This window comes from Callospermophilus lateralis, chromosome 2 (assembly GCF_048772815.1).
Source record: "Callospermophilus lateralis isolate mCalLat2 chromosome 2, mCalLat2.hap1, whole genome shotgun sequence".
Taxonomy (NCBI): Eukaryota; Metazoa; Chordata; class Mammalia; order Rodentia; family Sciuridae; genus Callospermophilus; species Callospermophilus lateralis.
Window position 1 is genome coordinate 201948120 of NC_135306.1, and position 18670 is coordinate 201966789.

An 18670-nucleotide genomic window follows, 5' to 3' on the forward strand; every position below is an offset into this window, starting at 1 on the left:
TCAATCCTATCCCCCCTCCCCCGCCCTTTTTTTTGAGACAAGCCTTCCCTAAATTGCAGAGGCTGGCCTCAAACGTGTGATCTTTTCACCTCAGCTTATGGTAGCTGGAATTACAGGTGCTACATTCACTTAATTTAAAAATAAATTCAAGATGTGATTGCCTGAGGCATGCCTGTAATCCCAGTGGCTAGGGAGGCTGAGGCAAAAGGATCACAAGTTCAAGGCAGCCTGAGCAATTTAGTGAGACCCTAAGCAATTTAGCAGGCCCTGTCTCAAAATAAAAATTAAAAGGGCTGGGGATGCGGCTCAGTGGTTAAGTGCCCTGTATTCAACCCCCATTACCAATAAATAAATAAATAAATAAATAGAAAGTATGCATATGACTATGAAAAATAATTATCTACACAGAGAATTGAAGGGATCATGAAAAGTGACAATTTCTTTTAAATTTCCTTTAATGTTATCACAGTCAGTATACAATAAACACAAATGGGGGATTCCTTGGTATTACTGTTGATTTGTCTTATTTTAATTAGCAAGAGCACAAACTTGTGCAGGACAAAGGCTCCGGGCTTCCTTCTCTTCTGTATCCCATCTCAGTCCTTAATCTCCACCCTCCTCAGAAACAGACTCTGATCCAGATATGCTCATCTGGGTAACTTAAGGAAAGGTCAAAGAAGACTGGCTCCAATCAGAAAAATCTTATCCTGCAGAAGCTTATTCTCAAATGCCACTTAAGCTATGCAAAGTTGGGGCTGGGGATGTGGCTCAAGTGGTAGCGCGCTCTCGCCTGGCTTGTGTGCGGCCCCGGTTCGATTCTCAGCACCACGTACAAAAATTCTCTCTCACTCTCTCTTTAAAAAAGCTATGCAAAGTGGCAGTGTCTTTTTGTCCCCCCCGCCCTTCTGAGGATTGAACCCAGGGGTACTCTATCACTGAGCTACTTCCCCAGTCCCTTTTTTTATTTTGTAGTTTAAAACAGAGTCTTGTTAAATTGTCCAGGCCACCAAGCCCAAGAGCAGAACCCTTTGAGGGTATATGACAGGAGCTGACTTATGGCAGCCAAAGGGCAAATCTAGCCTGCTCACTGACATATAAGACCCAAGAGCTAACAATAGGTTTTAAATTTTTTAATGGTTATATTTTAAATGACTAGATAAGTACCTACATAATATTCTCGATATTATACTTTTTTTTGGTGGGGGGTGCTGGGGACTGAACCCAGGGCCTTGTGCATGTGAGACAAGCACTCTACCAACTGAGCTATGTCCCCAATCCCCTCAATGTTATACTCTTAAACATGCAAAACCTACTTACTAACTCTCTGACCCTCTCTACTTCTGTCTAGCTTTCAGGCAGGAACAAAGTGGCAAGCCCTGACCTACATAAACTCTCAGTTCAGAGACCCCCAGCTGCGGCCCAGTTATCTGGCGCCAGGAGGCAGCGGGCTGGCCCTTCTGGGAGCCAGCTGGCGCTCCAGGTGGGGCTGGGCTGCGCGGAAGTCCCCCAGACCCTCATCAGAGCGCCCCTGAGGCTTGGGCGGTGGCTGCGCGGCGCGGACAGCCCCAACGCTCGCGGAGGCAGAAGTGCCAGATCAGGGCGACGCAGCTTAGCAGAGCCAGGGCTGTGCCCACCCCCACGGCCGCGTGGATTAGGGTGACCGGTCTGGGTGGCACGGTGAGCCGGCTGCAGGGCCCGAAGGCCGGGAAGGACGCCCCCTCGGGGTCCTCCCCACCTGCCTGGGACACGCGGCTCTCCCCGGCCCCGTTACCAGCCACCACGCAAACCACATAAGCGCCCCCAGGCTTAAGTCCCTTCAGTTCTGCTCTGCGGACCGTAGTGTTGAGTAGGGGGCCCTTCTGCGGAGCCCCGCTGCCTTCCCAAAGCAGCAGCCGGTAGTGGTAGACCGGGGAGGAGGGGGCACACCAGTGGACCTCGGCGAGGCCCTCTTCGGCCACAATGCGCACTTCTCCTAGGCGTGGAGGGTCCGGAGGCCGGGCAGGGCTGGACAGCCCCGGGCACAGGCAGGCCACCGGCCTGGCCTTCTGTAACTCATTGCAGGGCACCTGCAGGTGGCGGCAACGGTCGTAGTCACAGGGGACAGGCAGGAAAGGTGTGCTCACCGTCTCATCTTCCTCCTCTTCCTCGAAGTCTTGAGGAGCCAAGGGCTGAGCTCTGGGAACCGACAAGGTCAGGGCTAGGAGCCACAGAAGGCAAAGAGAGCCCAGCATGGAGTCTGGAAGGGAAAGGGTGAATAGGTAAATGCTGTCATCCGTGCCTTAGGGCCCCTGCCTGGATAGAACCCAAACACAACAGGGAACCCAGATGATAAAAGAGGTAAGAAGAAGACCAGCTTCTCTTGACAAATGTTCCAAGTTACATGTTTGATTTTGGACAAAATGAAGCTATGGTCTGATATATATCAGAGAAACACACATGAGCAGCAACATTCGAAGTGCTAGAAAGTTAATGAATAAACAAAATGCCGGGAGGAGAAGGAGGGGAAAGGATTTACTCAGCCAAGAAAGGTGGTAGAATTCCCAGCTGCCACCCAGAGAAAAGATCTAAGTAAACCTAAACCGAGGGATCAGTCAGCAAGACATGCAAAAACCCAACAGGAAGACAGAAGTGAGAAAAGACAAAACCAGAGGAGGAAAGGAGGATTCTGGACTCTTCACTCCCCACCTGTTATCTGTGTGAATCCTGTCCAAGGAGTCCAGGACCCCACCTGATCGCTCTGGCCCACAGCAACCCCTCACTAGCAGGGAGACCTTGAGGGAGTGGGAATCTGCAACCAGATGTCTGGGGCTATCAGGTTGAGGAGTCCTGAGGATAGTAGGCCGCGCTGCCTGCACTGTCAGGTTGTATCTTCAATTTTCTTTTGACTGAAAGCTTTTGTACCCTTCAACTCTGATGTCACAACCTGGTCCCCTTCTCCACTCCCCTCCCCACTGAGTGCCAAGAAGAGGGCTGGTCCGCTCAGAGAGCCTGAGTCACGGGGCCAGGGTGGGGAAAGCCATGCACAGCAGTTTCAGCTGGAGCTCAGGATGCCTGGGTTCTGACAGAGGAGTGGAATGTGGAAAGTGGCCAGGAGCTGAGAATCCAAAGGCTGAAGTCATGTGAAGGGATGGGGAGGGAAATACCGGAGAGGGCCACCTGGCTGGTATAAGAGAGGAAAACAGATGTGGACAGCATGGGGCCTGGGTTACAAAATGCTGTTTTGGTAAAAATCATACCACATGTATGGCAGTCATTTCCTGTCTTCTGCCTCCCAATGGACAGAGATGGGAGGGGTGTAGGGGCCAGAATGATGTATTCTAGCTCTTCAGACCCGCCCTAAATTATCCCCCTTCCATGAGACAAGTCACATGGATGAAGCGGGAAGCCTGCTAGTGGCCAGGATAAATTTTCTCCTTGTACTTCTTAGACTGTGTAAACAACTGTGCCTGAAACAGTCCAGGTCTGTAGGTCTTCCTGTGGGGCAGAGTTCCTTTAAGGGGAAGAGTTGAAGGTGTCTGGGGTACGCATGGCTGGCCTTCTTTCTTTGGGTAGCGGAGATTGAACTCAGGATATTTTATCACTGAGCTATATTCCTATCTTTTTTTAATTTTAATTTTTTGGTACTGGGGATTGAACTCAGGGGCACTCAACCACTGAGCCACATCCTCAGCCCTATCTTGTATTTTATTTAGAGACAGGGTCTCACTGAGTTGCTTAATGCCTCACCATTGCTGAGATTGGCTTTGAACTCATGATCCTCCTGTGTCAGCCTCCCAAGCCACTGGGATTACAGGTGTGCGCCACTGTGCCTGGCTTTATTTTTTGAACAGGGTCTCTGTAAGTTGCTGAGGCTGGCCTTGAACTTGTGATCCTTCTGCCTCAGAGTTAGAGTTGCTGATCTACAGGCTATGCCTCCATGTCTGGCTGGACACAGGGTTTCAAATGGGCCTAAATCTACTTCAAAGAGTCAGGAAGCAGCTGGCACAAAATAGTTTATTGAAGGGAACACAAGGGGAGATCCCAGGTGAGAAAGTGCTGGAATGTGAGGAATCTGTCCTCTTTTCTTTAGGAGCTGGAGCAGGTGGGGCGCTGTCTCAGAGCACCCATAGAGGGCTCAGAGCTGCCCAGAGTCTCAGGGGCAGGGGCAGAAGCAGAGGCAGAGGCAGAAGCAGGCAGGTTGGCGTCAGTCAGCAGAGCAGCATCTTCCCAGGAGCCTGAACCTGGGCCAGGAAAAACCAAAAAATCTCAAATGCGATATCAAATTAACCCAGGGTCCTACTCCATCCAGCCCATGCATTTCAGTGTTGGGGACTGCAAAACAAGTCAAGATGGCGCCTGGCAGTTTGCCAGGAGGAGTGGTTTGTGAAGCAAACCACTCCAATAAGGAATCCCCACCAAGCCATTAGGATGGTGGGGATTCCTTATTGGCTGACTGCTGTATCTAGATGATACTAATTGAGTCAAGCTGTGTGTAATCAGTTAGGTATATATACCTCTGCTGTTCCGCAATAAAGCGGCTCCCGCTACCTTGGGTGCCCGCTACCTTGAGTTCCCGCTCAGTTCCCGCTGAGTTTCCCTACAATAAAGCAGTTCTCGCTTCAACCTTCAAGTTGCTTGTCACCTCCCGGTTATTTTGCCCAGCTAGACTACGGCATTCCAGGGTGCCCCTCACCATCACTGGCCTCCCGCTCCAGCTCCTCCTCTCCACTCAGGGGCTGCTGGTCTGGTTTCTCCTCCTCAGACAGCTGACCCTCTGTGGCCAAGAGTAGGGCTGAGTCAGACCCAGATGCTGAAGGACAGGGCTGAGATGTCAGGAAGGAGGGATTACTGCTGCACCATACCTGTCCCTGAGGGATCTTCAGGGCTCTCACCATCCTCTGTCACATCTGACAGTTGAGTTGACTCCTCCTGTCCTTCAGGCCCTGCTCCTCCAAAACAAGTAGAGGACAGGATGGGTAGGGTGGCTGTGCCTAGAGGGCAGTGCCTACTTCACCTCCTTCAGCCTCCTCTTCCACCCTTAGCTCAGCATGTGAGTGCCTTTATGCCTCACACTGGAGGCAGGCAGCTCTGCTTGCCTAACCACCTCACCTCCCTAACAGCCCCTCAAACAACACCTTTACCAGGATGATGGGTAGAGATCCTTCGTTGGCCTTCCTTCTGGGAAGTCTCTCTTTTTCGGATATTAACCTGTAGAAGAGAAAGGACTGAGCAGTGAGTACTGACTTTCCTCACCAGAGATGTCCCTGCCCACCCAAATAAACATCCTCAAAGAAAGAAAAAGGGTCACTGCCCTTGCAACCTGCAAAGAGAAGCGGTGTCGGGGCCAGATGCCCCCCCACACCCACTGCATGTAGCTGAAGAGCACAATGACGCTGAGGAAGGTAAAGTTGCTGGCAACACCTATGAAGGCGCAGGTCATCGGGAAGTTGTATAGCAGGTACCTGAGGCAGGAAATAGCAACAGGAGTGGAGCAGCCATTACCAAACAGCATCAACTTTCTAATTTCCCAAGCAACTCAACTGAGTTTGGTTAGAGCTAGCCTCTGCCTCCATGTTCCCTGCCCACCCCCTCCCAATTATCAGACCTTGCTGCATCAAGTACTAATAAAGACTAAGGACTCTGCATAGTCTCAGCATTGCAGGGCCACAGGCAATGGCCTTGATTTTGGCCAATTCTGCTAAGCAAATGAATCAAGACAGTAGTATGTATGTATATTTTACCTTATTTTTTTTTGAAAGAGTGAGAGAATTTTGATATTTATTCTTTAGTATTTGGCGTACACAACATCTTTATTTGTATGTGGTGCTGAGGATTGAACCCGGGCCGCACGCATGCCAGACGAGCGCGCTACCGCTTGAGCCACATCCCCAGCCCCTATTTTACCTTATTTTTGAAATGGGACTTTTACTATGTTGCTCAGGCTTACCTTGAACTTGTAATCTTCCTGTCTCAGCCTCCCAAATAGCTGGGATTTAGGCATGCACCACAATGCCAGACTCATATAGGTATTTTTGACGTTTCCCTGGGAGCCAATATGCTAATGTGCAGGAAGGGCAAGAATCTCTGGCCTTTGAAAAACTCAAACCAATGCTGCTCTGTTAACCTTTTACCTTTACTTGGGAAACTCTTCATTTAAGGACAGCATCCAGGAGAGCTGTCAAGGTCTATTTCAGTGGTTCCTCACCTGAGCCCAGTGAAATGGGCATGGATGCGAAGGTAGGCTCCATACATCTGGATACGCTTGCTGTGGATCTCAATAATTGCTCCAGTTGTTGGCACATACTAACGGGGGTGGAGAGAGGACAGCATCAAGCCAGGGTCTTGATACTGTCATTCTTGATCCTACCAGCCTGATCTGAGGCCTGTTCTGAAACCAAAGGCTCCTGGAATACAATTCTGGGCTGACAAGAGGGCAGTCTCCTGGTCAGCCTTCACCTCACTCACCGAGTTCTCTCTATAGTCCGCATAGAGTTCCACCTCCAGGAGCTGCTTCTGCTCAGCAAAGCCAAACAGAAGGAGGCTAGAGAAGACCAGTGTGTCAAGCATCTGGAGCAGGTCTGAGCGGTAATGCAGCATCACCTGCCAGGGCCAGGAGGCAGAAATTGGGGTCAGGTATCCAGGTTCCCACAGCTTTCCCCTATCCCTGAGCGGTTCACGCAGGCTGCTCCTCCCTCAGGCTCTCTGCTCCTCACCTCCACTTCCTATTCCCCTATGTCCACTAAACCATTCCACCTACTCAACCTCTGCCCATGACTGACCACATTTCTCCATTTTAGTACAGCAAAGGCCCCTCCTCTAAGGCACCTTCCCAGGTGAAGTGTAACATTGTCTCCGCCTTTCCCCAAAACAGTTCTGTCATCCAGGATGGGATCCAAACCCCAGCACATCATCTGCTTTCCCCCAAGACAGACATTCATGATGAGATTCTCCCGACAGTTCATGCAACGGTGAGATCCCAATGTTGATTAAACATCTACCATGTGTGGGTAAGAACTGCATTCACATTTCCTCCTACAGTCCTGAGCGAGGCAATTACTATGGTACCCATTTTATACTACTTTATGCCTCATGAGTTGTCTGATGTTCCGTGGCTGGCATGTTTCTGGTGAGGATCTATCCGCATGGCTCTAGATCTGTTTTCTGAGAGCTGCTCCACTCTTCACGTCTACTCCAAAGCTGGATGTGCTCATGATGTGCTAGGGAGTTTGGAAAATGTTTGTCTTGGTAAGCAGATTTCTCCTCCCTTATCTTGACGTGTCCTCTGACCTCAGTGCCAAGATTTTCTCCTGAAGCCCTACCCAGATATTCTGACTCTGCCATCATTCTTCACAACTTCCCAGACAGGCCATGAACACTTACCGAACGGGAAGAGGTGGAGATGATTCGGCCACCTCTGGTGTAGCATGAAACAGTGACCAAAAACATGCCCAAATCTTGATTCACAGGAGACTCTGGCAACTCAAGCTCTAAGGTGATGCGATATGGCTGTCCATACATCAGCACCTGCCCAAAGTAGCCCCCATTTCATTTCAAAAACTGTTTTGTTTTTTTTTTAATTATACTGTCCAAGTTCTATCTTCCAAATATTCTGCCACCCCCTTGGTTAGCCCAAAGGCCTTCCAATGGTTTGTCCAGAGAAGGTGCTGCCCCCTTCTGGTGGCTGGGTACCTCCACTTCCATATCCTATTGGCTCTTCTGAATCAGTCCCGAAAGGCTCTGTCACATTTCTTTCCCAAAAGTAAACGGTCGTGTTGCCAACTGGGCCATCTGTGACTCAGGCCTGTGCACTGGTGAGGCTGTCCCTCTTGGGATCAGCTGCCCTCAATGTTATTAATTAACCAAGCACCAGACGTGCTCAGCCTCCCTAGCCAGCTCTCTCACAATCATTGTTAGCAGTAGCATCTTGATGTCATTCTGAGTCCCTAATCTTTTTTTTTAAATATACCTTTATTTATTTAAAAATATTTTTCTAGTTGTTGATAGACTTTTTTTTTTTAAAGGGGGTTTAATATTTGTCATTTTTTTTTTTAAGAAAGAGTGAGAGAGAGTGAGAGATTGGGAGAGAGAGAGAGAATTTTAATATTTATTTTTTCTTTTAGTATTTGGCGGACACAACATCTTTGTCTGTATGTGGTGCTGAGGATCGAACCCGGGCTGCACGCATGCCAGGCGAGCACGCTACCGCTTGAGCCATATCCCCAGCCCTAGACTTTTATTTTATTCTTTTTTTTTTTTTTTTTTTCGTGCTGGGGATTGAACCCAGGGTCTTGTGCATGCTAGGCAAGCACTATTCCAACTGAGCTATATCCCCAGCCCTATTTTATTCTTTTATATGCATTGCTGAGAATTGAACCCAGTTCCTTATACATGCCAGGCAAGTGCGCTACCGCTGAGCCCCAGCCCCAGATCCTTATTTATTTATTTTTATGTGTACTGAGGATTGAACCCAGTGCCTCATCCATGCTAGGCAACAACTCTACCACTGAACAACACCCCCAGCCTCCCTTTATCTTTTTTTTTTTTTTTTTTTTAGATAAGGTCTAAGTTGCCCAGGCTGGCTCTAAACTCCTAAGTCAGGTGATCTTCCTACCTCAGCCTTCTAAGGAGTCAGGATTATACACCTTAATCTGGGGTTTGAGTCCCTATCTTGGTCCTGCTGGTGGGACCATACCTCCCACAATGGGAGTTTTTCACTGGTCTAAACTTCAAAATGTTAAGGTTTTCCTAACCATTCTTATATTCTTATAATTGAATCATGTATTTATTTTTTAGTGCTAGGGATTGAATCCAGGGCCTCATACATACTAAGCACATGCTCTACGACTGAATTTCACCCCCAAGCTCCTCCAACCCCCTCTAATGATTCTTGTCTAGCAGATTACCCTTCAGAATGGTATATGAGAAATCAGAGCTAGCCAGGCATAGTGGTGCACACATGTAATTCCAGCAACTTAAGAAGCTGAAGCAGGAGGATCACAAGTTCAAGGCCAGCCTCAGCAACTTAGTGAGGCCCCTAGGTAATTTAGTGAGACCTTGTCCAAAATTAAAAAAAAAAATAAATAAAAATGGCTGAGGATATTTCTTAGTGGTTAAGTGCCCCTAGGTTCAATCCCCAGTACTAAAAAGGAGAAAGGGTCTAGGCTAAGTTGCTGAGGCTGGCCTTGAACTCATATCTTCCTGCCTCAGTCTGTGGAGTTGCTGAGATTATAGGCATGCACCATATTGCCCAGTCTTCAAGATCCTTTTTAAGTTCAGGGATTCTATCCTTTATTAGAACTTCCACCAGCTTGCTTAGTCTTTTTATGCATTTATCAGAATTCTCAGGTTTTATTTTATTTTTTTAGACATAGATGGACCTTTATTTCATTCATTTATTTGTATGCGGTGTTGAGAATCAAACCCAGTGCCCCACACATGCTAGGCAAGTGCTCTACCACTGAGCCACAATCCCAGCCCAGAATTCTCAGTTTGTTTAAATCACAAAGGCATGTGGCCAGTCCTCTGGCACAATACCCTTTGAAATAACAGGTCACATACTTATCAACTATTTCATAATTTTATATACAAGCCTTTAAAATTCTTGGATGGATGCCATTCTATTCCAATGAAACAGCTGATTTATTCACCTAAATCTAAAACACACTACTGACATTATCTAACAGATATGACCTGTCTGAAACAAGTCATGTCTCATCTGTTGAGAATGAGAATATTCCTAATGTCTGCTGCAGAAAGATCAAAACACACTATTCATTTAGATTCTAATTTCTCTTCAACTTCTGTTTCCTTCCTCTTTTTTTATATTTATTTTTTTAGTTGTAGCTGGACACAATACCTTTATTTTATTCATTTATTTTTATATGGTGCTGAGGATTGAACCCAGGGTCTCGCACATGCGAGGCAAGTGCTCTACCGCTAAGCCACAACCCCAGCCCTGCTTTCCTTTCTCTTGTCTCTTACTCAATCCCTGTTCTCCCCATCTTAAGCCCTACTATCTCAAGTCATCAAAACTCTAAGTAACTTCCCTGTATTTCCCATACTCACCCGATCACGTCCACTTTTAGCCAGTGAGACATTGGCAACAGGAAAGGAGCAGAGTGAGGTGGTAGAGGAATCACAATCAGTCCTAAATGAGAAGGGGGAATGATACTCTGCTAAGTTAGAGTCCACTTTATTTATATCTGTAATTCTTTTGGGTTCCTAGGGTTCCTTTCTCTCCCCAATCCTTTCTGATAGGTGAACAAATGTGACCAGTAGATTCAAGATACTAGAATGAATTTTTTTTCAGACTTCCCCCCAATTCTCTTCCTGCTACTTCAGTTTATTGCCTCTCATGGGAACCTACAGATATGGTGTTTCTAAAGACTCCTTTGAAGAACTTGATAAAATATAGATTCCAGGGTCCTAACCCAGAGATTCTGATTCAGTAGTTATAGTCTGGTCCCTATTTTGAGAAAACTCCCCAAAATGGTCTATAGATGACTTTTAAAGTCATTAAACTGATCAAATTGTAGGGAAAACTCTATATGGTATGTAGGTATGCAACATACACCTGGGCATGTACATACACTATTTATGGCAGGAAAGATCATAGGTTTCTTAGGATCTATGTCCCCTAAAAGTTTAAGATCTACCTTAGAAATTTCAGTGCATGACTAGGGATTCAGGACAGGGGAAAAAAAAAAGATATTGGATCACTGATAATAATGTCCCCTTCAGCTGATTGGTCCTATACCCATTCTTAGGAATAAGAGAAAGAATCTGGCAGTGTAGGAAATGGGAAAGAATAAGGGGCCAGGCAAGTAGTAGGACTCTGGGAGTCAAGTTTTTGTACCCAGTCACCTTGTATTTCCACAATCTATTGTGCAGCAGACTATTTGGGATAGGAGGCAGTAAAGTAAAAGGCAAAGGAGATATTTCCTAATACTTCTGCTGAAGGCCAAGTGAGTTTTGAGATGCCTAAGGGGTTGGATTGGTTCAAACTTCTACAGTGGCTCTGAGAGAGGTTTGACAGAACCTAAACAGAACTGACCCTTTTAACCAGAAATAAGCAACCACAGGTAGAACTAGCACCCTAAAATCCTGCCATCCCAGACCTGATCCCGCCTTGGGTTGTGGTAGGTGAGAAGTTCTGTTAGCACAACAGGCTCAAGTTTCCTGTTCTGTAAATGAGGGGACTGAAATGAATAAGCTCCAAGGGTCCTTGCAGCAATTCTCACACAGGATTCCTCCATTCTGACAGAAGACCCCTCTCACCTGTAGTAGAAATGCACAGGGCTGAGGTGGCTGACTGTCGGCATGTAGGAATAGTAGAAGGAGCCATAGAGAAAGACAGACACCCAGAGCAGGAGGAGGATGGTGCAGAAGAGTACCCCAAACTGCAGCAGCAGCCTGCGGGCACGGCCTGCCAAGACATGGCCCACTTCCTGGGCCCACAATAAGGCAGGTACTGGTGGATCATTGACCATGGCAGGGAGAGCAGGGGGTCTAGCCCCAGATTCAGGTCTTGCGTTCTTAGCTGCTCTGCCACCTGGACGCCACCCCTGGCCATGGGATGAGGCAGCTGGAGGTTCCTGGAAAAAAGAAAAAAATGAAAAAAGAATGATTCCTTCCCGTAAGCAGGTGGGGACAAAAAAGACAAGTTAACTAGACTGGGGAAACCAGAGATAGCAGGGTAAAGCAAAGTCATTTTTTTCATATGGCCTTTCTCCAAGTGGTTAGGCTTCCCAGCCAATTATTCCTTCCTTTCCCTTGTCTTCTTTTCCCTTTAATACCTTTGCCCCAGTGTCAGTGCTTCTCAGTTGAACTCTTCCCCCAGAAGCATCTGATTTTGATGCTTGATACTCATTCATAGCTAGCAATACATAACACAGAGAATGAGCATCTTAACATTCTCTCAAAGCAATTTTATGCCAGGCCCACGGTGCCTGCCTATAATCCCATGCTGGAGGTTGAAGTCAGCAATTTACAGAGATCCTATCTCAAACAAACAAGGGCTGGGGTGTATCTTAGTGGTAGAATGACCCTGGGTTCAATCTTTAACCCACACGATGACACGAATCCACAGTGCCAGGTGGTTGCACGGAGAGGATGCACGACTTGCCTACGGTCGCACAGCAGGACTCAAAGCCAGCAGCCTAAGAGCAGTCACAATTGCCTCCCAAGCTTCTCTCCACCTCCAGCTGCGCTAGCTTCGGATAGGTGCTCCGCACGGCCGGCAGGGAGTCTTGCAGCCAACGGCTGCTCCCCGCCAGTCCCCTCGGGCCCGGTGGTGGGCGCGGCGCGGGAGCCCCCACCTAATTGCGCCACCATGGAAACCAGCCCGCCCGCCGCCACAGCACTGCAGACTCACCAGCCTCGCGCGCTGCCGGGGCAACGGCGAGAAGGGATTTCCGGCTGTCGGAGAAGTCCCGCCCCTTTCTGCCGTCAGCCATTGCAGTCTGGGGCGGGGCCTCATCAGGGGCGTGACCTGACAAGGGGCGGGGGCCCTGTCTCTTCCGGCCCCCCAAGTCTCTCTGCAGCCCTACGCCCTGGACCACAGGGGCAAGACGACTCCCTCCAGGCTCCGAGAGATATGCCCCAGGGCAGGTTCTGACTCAGCAGAATCCCCTCAGCCTTCGGCTGGGGCACGGCCCTTTGCCCATACCCTTCACCACCGGCCACTTAACTCCCGAAGCGGGGGGCGGAGGTGGGGTGGGGAACGCGGGCAACGATTTTTATCCCTCAAGGCTCTTAGAAACTGTACATGTCCAAGGCGGGGAGTATTCCTTCAGGGGATGTTGTATTCTGAGGGAACCAGTCCATCCCGGGTGTTGCGCAGGTGGCCGGCCTGCTGTCCGCTATTTACAAGCGTATCAATATTGCAGTCTCGCCATTGGTCTCCAGCTCTTAGTGAGTGCTCAACCTCCTCTGACCCTAAGTGGACGCACTCTCCCTAAAACATTAGTTTAGGTCTTGGCAGATGGCGTCTTATATTTTGTAACAACCTAATTGCCCCACTTAAGTTCCTTCACTTTGCAAAATCAAATGTGCCTACATCTTTGCATAATGCTGCAGGAGTGGGAGTACCTATTCAAAATGTCTGAAAATTTTCCAAATCAATACACCTTCCCTCGCTATTTGCTACCCTCCTACCTCCCCCAAGCCCACCTATTTCCAAAATATTTCCACTGACTCCAAAACAAGGCCCCTTACCTCCTCTTTGTCCGATCCTTTGATCTGGTCTCCGCACACCACTTTGCCCCCAGCTTCTCCTTCTCTTTGATCTGCCATTTCTTTAGACATCTTCCTGTCCCTGGATCTCCGACTCAAAAGTCACTTGTGGCTAGACTGTAGTGATCTAGAAGGTGATCACCTGTAGCGCGTCACATTTTCCTGGGTATGGGGAATGGAGGGTTCCTGGGAGAGAAACGAAGATTCAGGTGCTAAGTGCTGTGTCAGGGTAGAGAGGAAGGGAGGAGGGGGCCGACCGCCCAGCTGATGTCAGATTTTCAAATGAGCAGGGTCCCCCACAGCCAGTAAAGACTCCACTGCAGGGGCTGTCACAGGCCTAGACCACCCCATTTGAGGGGGGAGTCTGCTTCGGCCTCAGCTCCTTTGGAGAGGGCTTTAGTCCAGGCTTGGGATGCCTGCAGTGGGGGAGGGGCAGGTAGTGAGACAGTAATAGTGGGGGTGTGCTCAGGGGATGCAAGTGGCAGCCAGGCTCCCCCACTGGCCAGGCAGTTGGTATGCTCCAGGATTTAAGCAGCTCCTTCTAGCATCCTTCATCCTTCAGGTATCAGGCATCTAGGCACTACTTGAGCTGCAGAAATTGAGACCACCCCTTCACGGACCTCAGGCCTGACCCTTTCCCAGTAGCCTTTTTTTATATTATCTGCTTCTGCATCAGATATTTTCAGCTGCAACTCCCTGCAGGGTGGGGCACCCCCCCCCCATCTGAAGCAGTTTTTGGTGCCCCCCTCCCCCACTGACCTTACACTCCAGGGCTGAGGCTGCTGCTGCCGCCTGTCACTTCAGGTGAGTAGGGAGCAGCTTGTTTTTTATCCCATTGGGATTCAAGGAGGGTAGGTGGGGGTGATATGCCCTCCTCATCAGGGTGGGGCTCTTTTTGGTTGAGGCTTTTAGAACTAGGAACACACCTGGCTTGAAGGACTGAAAAAACCCTAGATCATTTGCATGTTTGATGACCTGGGGTCCAGGCCATGTGGCCCACCGTCTCCTATTTTTCCACTGAGGAAGACAGGGATGGGACAGGACAGAGAGGGTTGGGATAAGAGGGAAACAAAATATTGGGGCATGATTCCACCCTTCTAAAGGTTGGTGAGGAGTAAGCACAGAGGGGGCCTTTTAGCTGAAACAGCTCTGAACTGTCACTCTCTTTTCTCCAGGATGAAAGGGGAGACTCCCGTGAACAGCACCATGAGTATTGGGCAAGCTCGCAAGATGGTGGAACAGCTAAAGATTGAGGCCAGCCTGTGCCGGATAAAGGTGGGTGGGACCCTGGCTTGATTAGTTGGCCAGGCCTTACTGTGAGGTAGGTTTCCAAACCTCCTGATAAGAGATGCTTCTTTCCTCGACTTCCTGAGGTTAGGGGAGGAGGCTGGGGCTCTGCTAGGAGAGCTAACCTCAGGTTTCTGTGGGAATGAGGGAGAAGACAGTCTTAAGGAGCCCTACCCATGGTAAAAGATACCCCTTTGGAAAGAGGCTGTAGTCCCTTTCAAGGGTTCTGGCTAACTTCCCTTCTTACGGCTGTGCCCCAGGTGTCCAAGGCAGCAGCAGACCTGATGACTTACTGTGATGCCCACGCTTGTGAGGATCCCCTCATCACTCCTGTGCCCACTTCGGAGAACCCCTTCAGAGAAAAGAAGTTCTTCTGTGCTCTCCTCTGAGCTACTTAGTTTCTACTCTCCTCACCTTTCCCTCTCCGTCCTTCCTTAGGTCGGTAACTGTGGAGAGCTTCAGAGGCTCCCCGCAGCCCATTCCTACCCTTCCCCGCCCTGTGAGGTTATCTGAAGCACAAGACCCTGCTCACCCACATCGACCCCTCTTCTCGCCCTCTGCGGCCAACCCCAAGCAACCCGTGACTAGGGCACTCTTAGCTCTGCGATCAGAGAGGTTTCTGCCAAACTGCCAGCGTCCTGTCCACGTCCCTCTGTGACCCGTTCAGACAATGGAGAGAGGGACGCGCCAGTCATACCGGGAGCTACTGGAAGGTTAAAGCCATTTAAAGAATAAATTCATCCAGAACCTCAGAGGGCAGCTCCTGTGTTAGCATTCTTGGGGTAGAGGATCCTAGACAACAGATTTGCCATACCCCGGAAACAGGGCCAAAGAAGGTTAGACGTTGTCAAGGATGGGAGCTCAGCGGGGCCGGGGTGGCGGCGCATCGCCAATGGGAGAGGTGTTACAGCGGACACTCAGAAGCTGCGGGGATCGTACACACACCCACACGCGCGCGCGCACAGAAGGCAAGTAAGCACGAAACAGACTGAACAGGGTAGGTTTAGGGGGCCTGCGGGAAGGTAGTTGCTGGCCGACCAACCCTTAGGAGCGAAGGGGCGGGGCGCGCGGGGCGGGGCGGACCGGGCACCGCACCAGGGGCCGCTTCGTGCTAAGATGGCTGCCGCCCGGCCGCGCCAACATGGCGGCCTCCACACCGGGTGGCCCGCCGTACGGGATGCTCTCAAAATGGCGGTGCCCGGAACATTGGGCGCTCCCAATATGGACCCTTCTGTGTTCGTCGATCTCAAAATGGCTGCTCCTACCCTTACGAATTCGGTGCCTGCACCCCGCAGTTTTGAACCTGACGACCGCCCCGTGGTGTCCAAGGCACTTGGGCAGCCATAAGGATGGATCATGGGACAAAAGGGCTCCAGTTAGCACAGCGTGGCCGGCACTGGTCGCGTGGATTTTAGGGGGAAAATGAAGGTTTCTGTATCTTGCCAAGTAGACTCCCTTTGAGGCGGCAATGCAAAATAGGGGTCTCTTCCTAGCACCATCTTTTTGGCGCAGGCCTGTAATCCCCGCGAGTAAAGAAGCTGATGCAGGGGGATGGCAAGTTCAGGCCAGTCTCAGCAACTCAGCAAAGCCCTAAGTAATGTAATACGATGCTGTCTCAAGATAAAAAAATAAAAATTGTCAGGGACGTGGCTAGCAGTTAAGTGCCCTGATATCAAACAAGGCAAAACAAAAGAACATCTGTAACTTTGTTTTTTTGTGGTGCTAGGGATCGAATTCAGGGCCTAGAGCATGGAAGGGAAGCACTCTACCAACTGAGCTATATCCCCAGCCCAGCATCCCAATATCTCATTAACTTAAGGGACACATTCTTCCTGGGAAAAGCCTAGGCCAACTCTTGTTTTGTGCCTGGACATGCTTGGAGTAGACAGAGGCTGACCTGCTGTAGTAGTAAGGTGACTTGTATTCAGATATAACCTTTCACCCCAGCTTCCCCACCCCTTCTCACAGGAAATCAACAAGGGGAGAGGAAACCAAAGGAATAAAGAGTATTTTATCAGCAATTCCTAAAGAGGACCTCATGAGCTCCATGGGTACCCTTGAAACAGCAGCATTTCACTATTGATGGAATTTCTGAGCCCTAACAGATTCTGGAGGCCATCTAATTAATTCCCTCACCCTGTAGACTAAGAAACAGAAAATAACCTGGTTGCACTCCAAACCCCATTTTGTTCAGAAAATCTGCTTAGTTCCTTCTGTTACTTGTGAAAACTACAGGAAGGCTCAGGTCTGTCATAATTCCTGCATGGTGACAATGCCTGGCACATAGCAGCCACTCAATGAATGGATTGTACTGTTAAGTGACAAGCAGAGCATAGAGAATAAGAACCCTTCCCTTTTCCTGCTGCATCATAGTGCTGGGCAAATTCCAGGAGAGTAACTGAAAATTTCCACACCAGCTCGCCTTGGTAAAAAACCAAATGTGCTCAATAAATGTAACCTTGACATTAGATTAAAAAAAAAAAAAATCACTCTAGTTGGGGGAAAATAGCGCTAGGCAGTTACTATAGACAGGCACAAATTATAAATAACCATTAAAAACAACACATTAGGGCTAGGGGGATAGTTCAGTGGTATCACACTTACCTAGCATTTATGAGACCGGTTCAAACCCTAGCACCTGGGTGGGGTGATAATTAATTTAGCTCTAACAATAAATGCCCAGTGAATAGGCAGTGATCAAAATCAAGAATGACATTTAGGGTACAGGTTTTTTTTTTTTTTTTTTTTTTTTTAAGTTGTAAACAGACATACCTTTATTTATTTTTTTAATGTGGCGCTGAGGATGGAACCCAGTGCCTCACACATGCAAAGCAAGTGCTCTACCACTGAGCTACAACCCTAGTCCCTAGGGTACAAAGTTTTAAGACCCTGAAATCTGAATGTGTCACCTACAGAAGCAGGGGTTTGTTAAAACAGTGTCTACATTAATACCACTCAGACATGGTATATACTAAGAGCCTATGATCTGTCAGCCTTAATGATGAACAACCCCACCATTAGAAAATTGCAGTTACAGGGCTGGGAGTTTGGCTCAGTTGTAGAGTGCTGGCCTAGCCCTGGGTTCCATCCTCAGTACCGCCAAAAAAAAAAAAAAATTATAATCAGTTCAGTGCTAGCAACAAAATAAGAGTGCTTTAATTTACCTTCTTAGTTTTCAAATTCACTATAAAGCACCCCCAAACATCTGTTGAATGAGTAGGCTTTTCCTCCAAGGTAGTCATCACTCATAAATAAACTTATTTCCTTTCATATATGGACCCTTACATTTAACCCCAAATATCTAATGATTTTATCACAGTCCAAGTATACAGAGGTGAAGTTAAAATGTATTTCCTTCTACTCTAATGGCTCAAGCTCTTAGCATAATCAAGAGCTAAGAACCCTGGCCCCCTTACCACCAATGCACAGCTGGCTCCCATGTGAAGCATGGTAGAAAAGGAAGGCAACAGCAGCCATGCAAGGGAAAGCCATCCTTGGTTGGACCCAATGCAACTTGAGAAATAAGCTTTAAAAAACATGAACGAGTAAACACAACCCAGTCAGTGCAGCCACAGGAGAAAGGGTGAATTCAATCCAAATGGTTATTTATTCTAAAACTGGAAGCTACTGTGCCTACATTTTTGCCAGAATGTTGTAATGAGAACAGGGAGGAAAAAGTTACAGATGTAAACAATGACACAGTTACATTTTTTTTTTTTTTAAATGGTAAAACCCTTTTTTACTGGCCACTTCCAAGAATGCTTTACAGGTTGTGCAAAAACATTTACAGGCTCCATGTGGTGTTTTGTTTTTCTCACAAGTTTTTCCATCTATAACTACAACAAACATCTGATAAAACACTAAAAAGTCTTCTAAGGAAAACAAGGATAGGGATCCCTCCTGTTACCATAATCCACATTCCCCCCCCTTTAACATTTGTTTTTTTCATAATAGACAGACAGAAACAAAATCCAGACATCCACTGTTTGAGTGATCTCTTGGACTGATCCAACAAGGATGTGGCAGTTTCACTCTCTACTCACCTAGAAAAACAGCTTTTTTTTAAAAAATTGACTTTCTAGTGTCAAAAATCAATGGCAAGTACTTCCCTTGTCACCACCCAGAACAAAACCCTCAGAATGGTTTAAGCTTTGTTCCCTGTTCCTGAGGA

At 48.2% G+C, this 18670-nt stretch overlaps 3 protein-coding genes across 13 annotated transcripts; 1 reads left to right on the top strand and 2 right to left on the bottom strand.

Moving 5' to 3' along the window:
- Positions 1-433: 433 nt before the first annotated feature.
- Lrrn4cl (LRRN4 C-terminal like) lies at positions 434-3210 on the bottom strand. The gene is made up of 2 exons (XM_076844694.1): positions 2686-3210; positions 434-2236 (listed from the first exon to the last, which is right to left on the bottom strand). The coding sequence occupies exon 2, from the start codon at positions 2229-2231 to the stop codon at positions 1518-1520; it is 714 nt and encodes a 237-aa protein (XP_076700809.1). The 5' UTR covers positions 2232-2236; positions 2686-3210; the 3' UTR covers positions 434-1517.
- Positions 3211-3976: 766 nt separating this feature from the next.
- Bscl2 (BSCL2 lipid droplet biogenesis associated, seipin) lies at positions 3977-15490 on the bottom strand. Of its 9 annotated transcripts, none has more exons than XM_076847359.1 (12): positions 15314-15490; positions 13195-13398; positions 11257-11573; positions 10045-10126; positions 7360-7503; positions 6445-6579; positions 6185-6282; positions 5291-5441; positions 5121-5187; positions 4842-4928; positions 4673-4753; positions 3977-4220 (listed from the first exon to the last, which is right to left on the bottom strand). In XM_076847359.1, exons 2-12 carry the CDS (start codon positions 13282-13284, stop codon positions 4066-4068), a joined length of 1407 nt encoding a protein of 468 aa, XP_076703474.1. In that variant the 5' UTR covers positions 13285-13398; positions 15314-15490; the 3' UTR covers positions 3977-4065. The 9 variants fall into 9 exon arrangements, with proteins under 9 accessions (XP_076703474.1, XP_076703472.1, XP_076703475.1 ...); XM_076847357.1 differs by having other exon boundaries at positions 4842-4922; positions 5115-5187; XM_076847360.1 differs by having other exon boundaries at positions 4842-4922; positions 15314-15489.
- Positions 12769-15506, top strand: Gng3 (G protein subunit gamma 3). 3 transcript variants are annotated; one of them, XM_076847368.1, is made up of 4 exons: positions 12769-12891; positions 13889-14016; positions 14388-14487; positions 14760-15506. In XM_076847368.1, the coding sequence occupies exons 3-4, from the start codon at positions 14389-14391 to the stop codon at positions 14886-14888; spliced, it is 228 nt and encodes a 75-aa protein (XP_076703483.1). In that variant the 5' UTR covers positions 12769-12891; positions 13889-14016; position 14388; the 3' UTR covers positions 14889-15506. The 3 variants fall into 3 exon arrangements, with proteins under 3 accessions (XP_076703483.1, XP_076703482.1, XP_076703485.1); XM_076847367.1 differs by lacking the exon at positions 12769-12891 and adding an exon at positions 13134-13346; XM_076847370.1 differs by lacking the exon at positions 12769-12891 and having other exon boundaries at positions 13804-14016.
- The last annotated feature ends 3164 nt before the right edge of the window (positions 15507-18670 follow it).

What these genes read in the sequence shown, in the direction of transcription:
- Lrrn4cl (XM_076844694.1), bottom strand. Translation starts at nt 2,231, where the DNA reads ATGCTGGGCTCTCTTTGCCTTCTGTGGCTCCTAGCCCTGACCTTGTCG.
- Bscl2 (XM_076847359.1), bottom strand. Translation starts at nt 13,284, where the DNA reads ATGTCTAAAGAAATGGCAGATCAAAGAGAAGGAGAAGCTGGGGGCAAA. An exon ending in AAGGATCGGACAAAGAGGAG is followed by an intron (nt 11,574 to 13,194) that starts GTAAGGGGCCTT and finishes TCTTTTTTCCAG; the next exon opens with GAACCTCCAGCTGCCTCATC. An exon ending in CTAAAAGTGGACGTGATCGG is followed by an intron (nt 7,504 to 10,044) that starts GTGAGTATGGGA and finishes TACTTTGGGCAG; the next exon opens with GTGCTGATGTATGGACAGCC.
- Gng3 (XM_076847368.1), top strand. Translation starts at nt 14,389, where the DNA reads ATGAAAGGGGAGACTCCCGTGAACAGCACCATGAGTATTGGGCAAGCT. An exon ending in CCAGCCTGTGCCGGATAAAG is followed by an intron (nt 14,488 to 14,759) that starts GTGGGTGGGACC and finishes GCTGTGCCCCAG; the next exon opens with GTGTCCAAGGCAGCAGCAGA.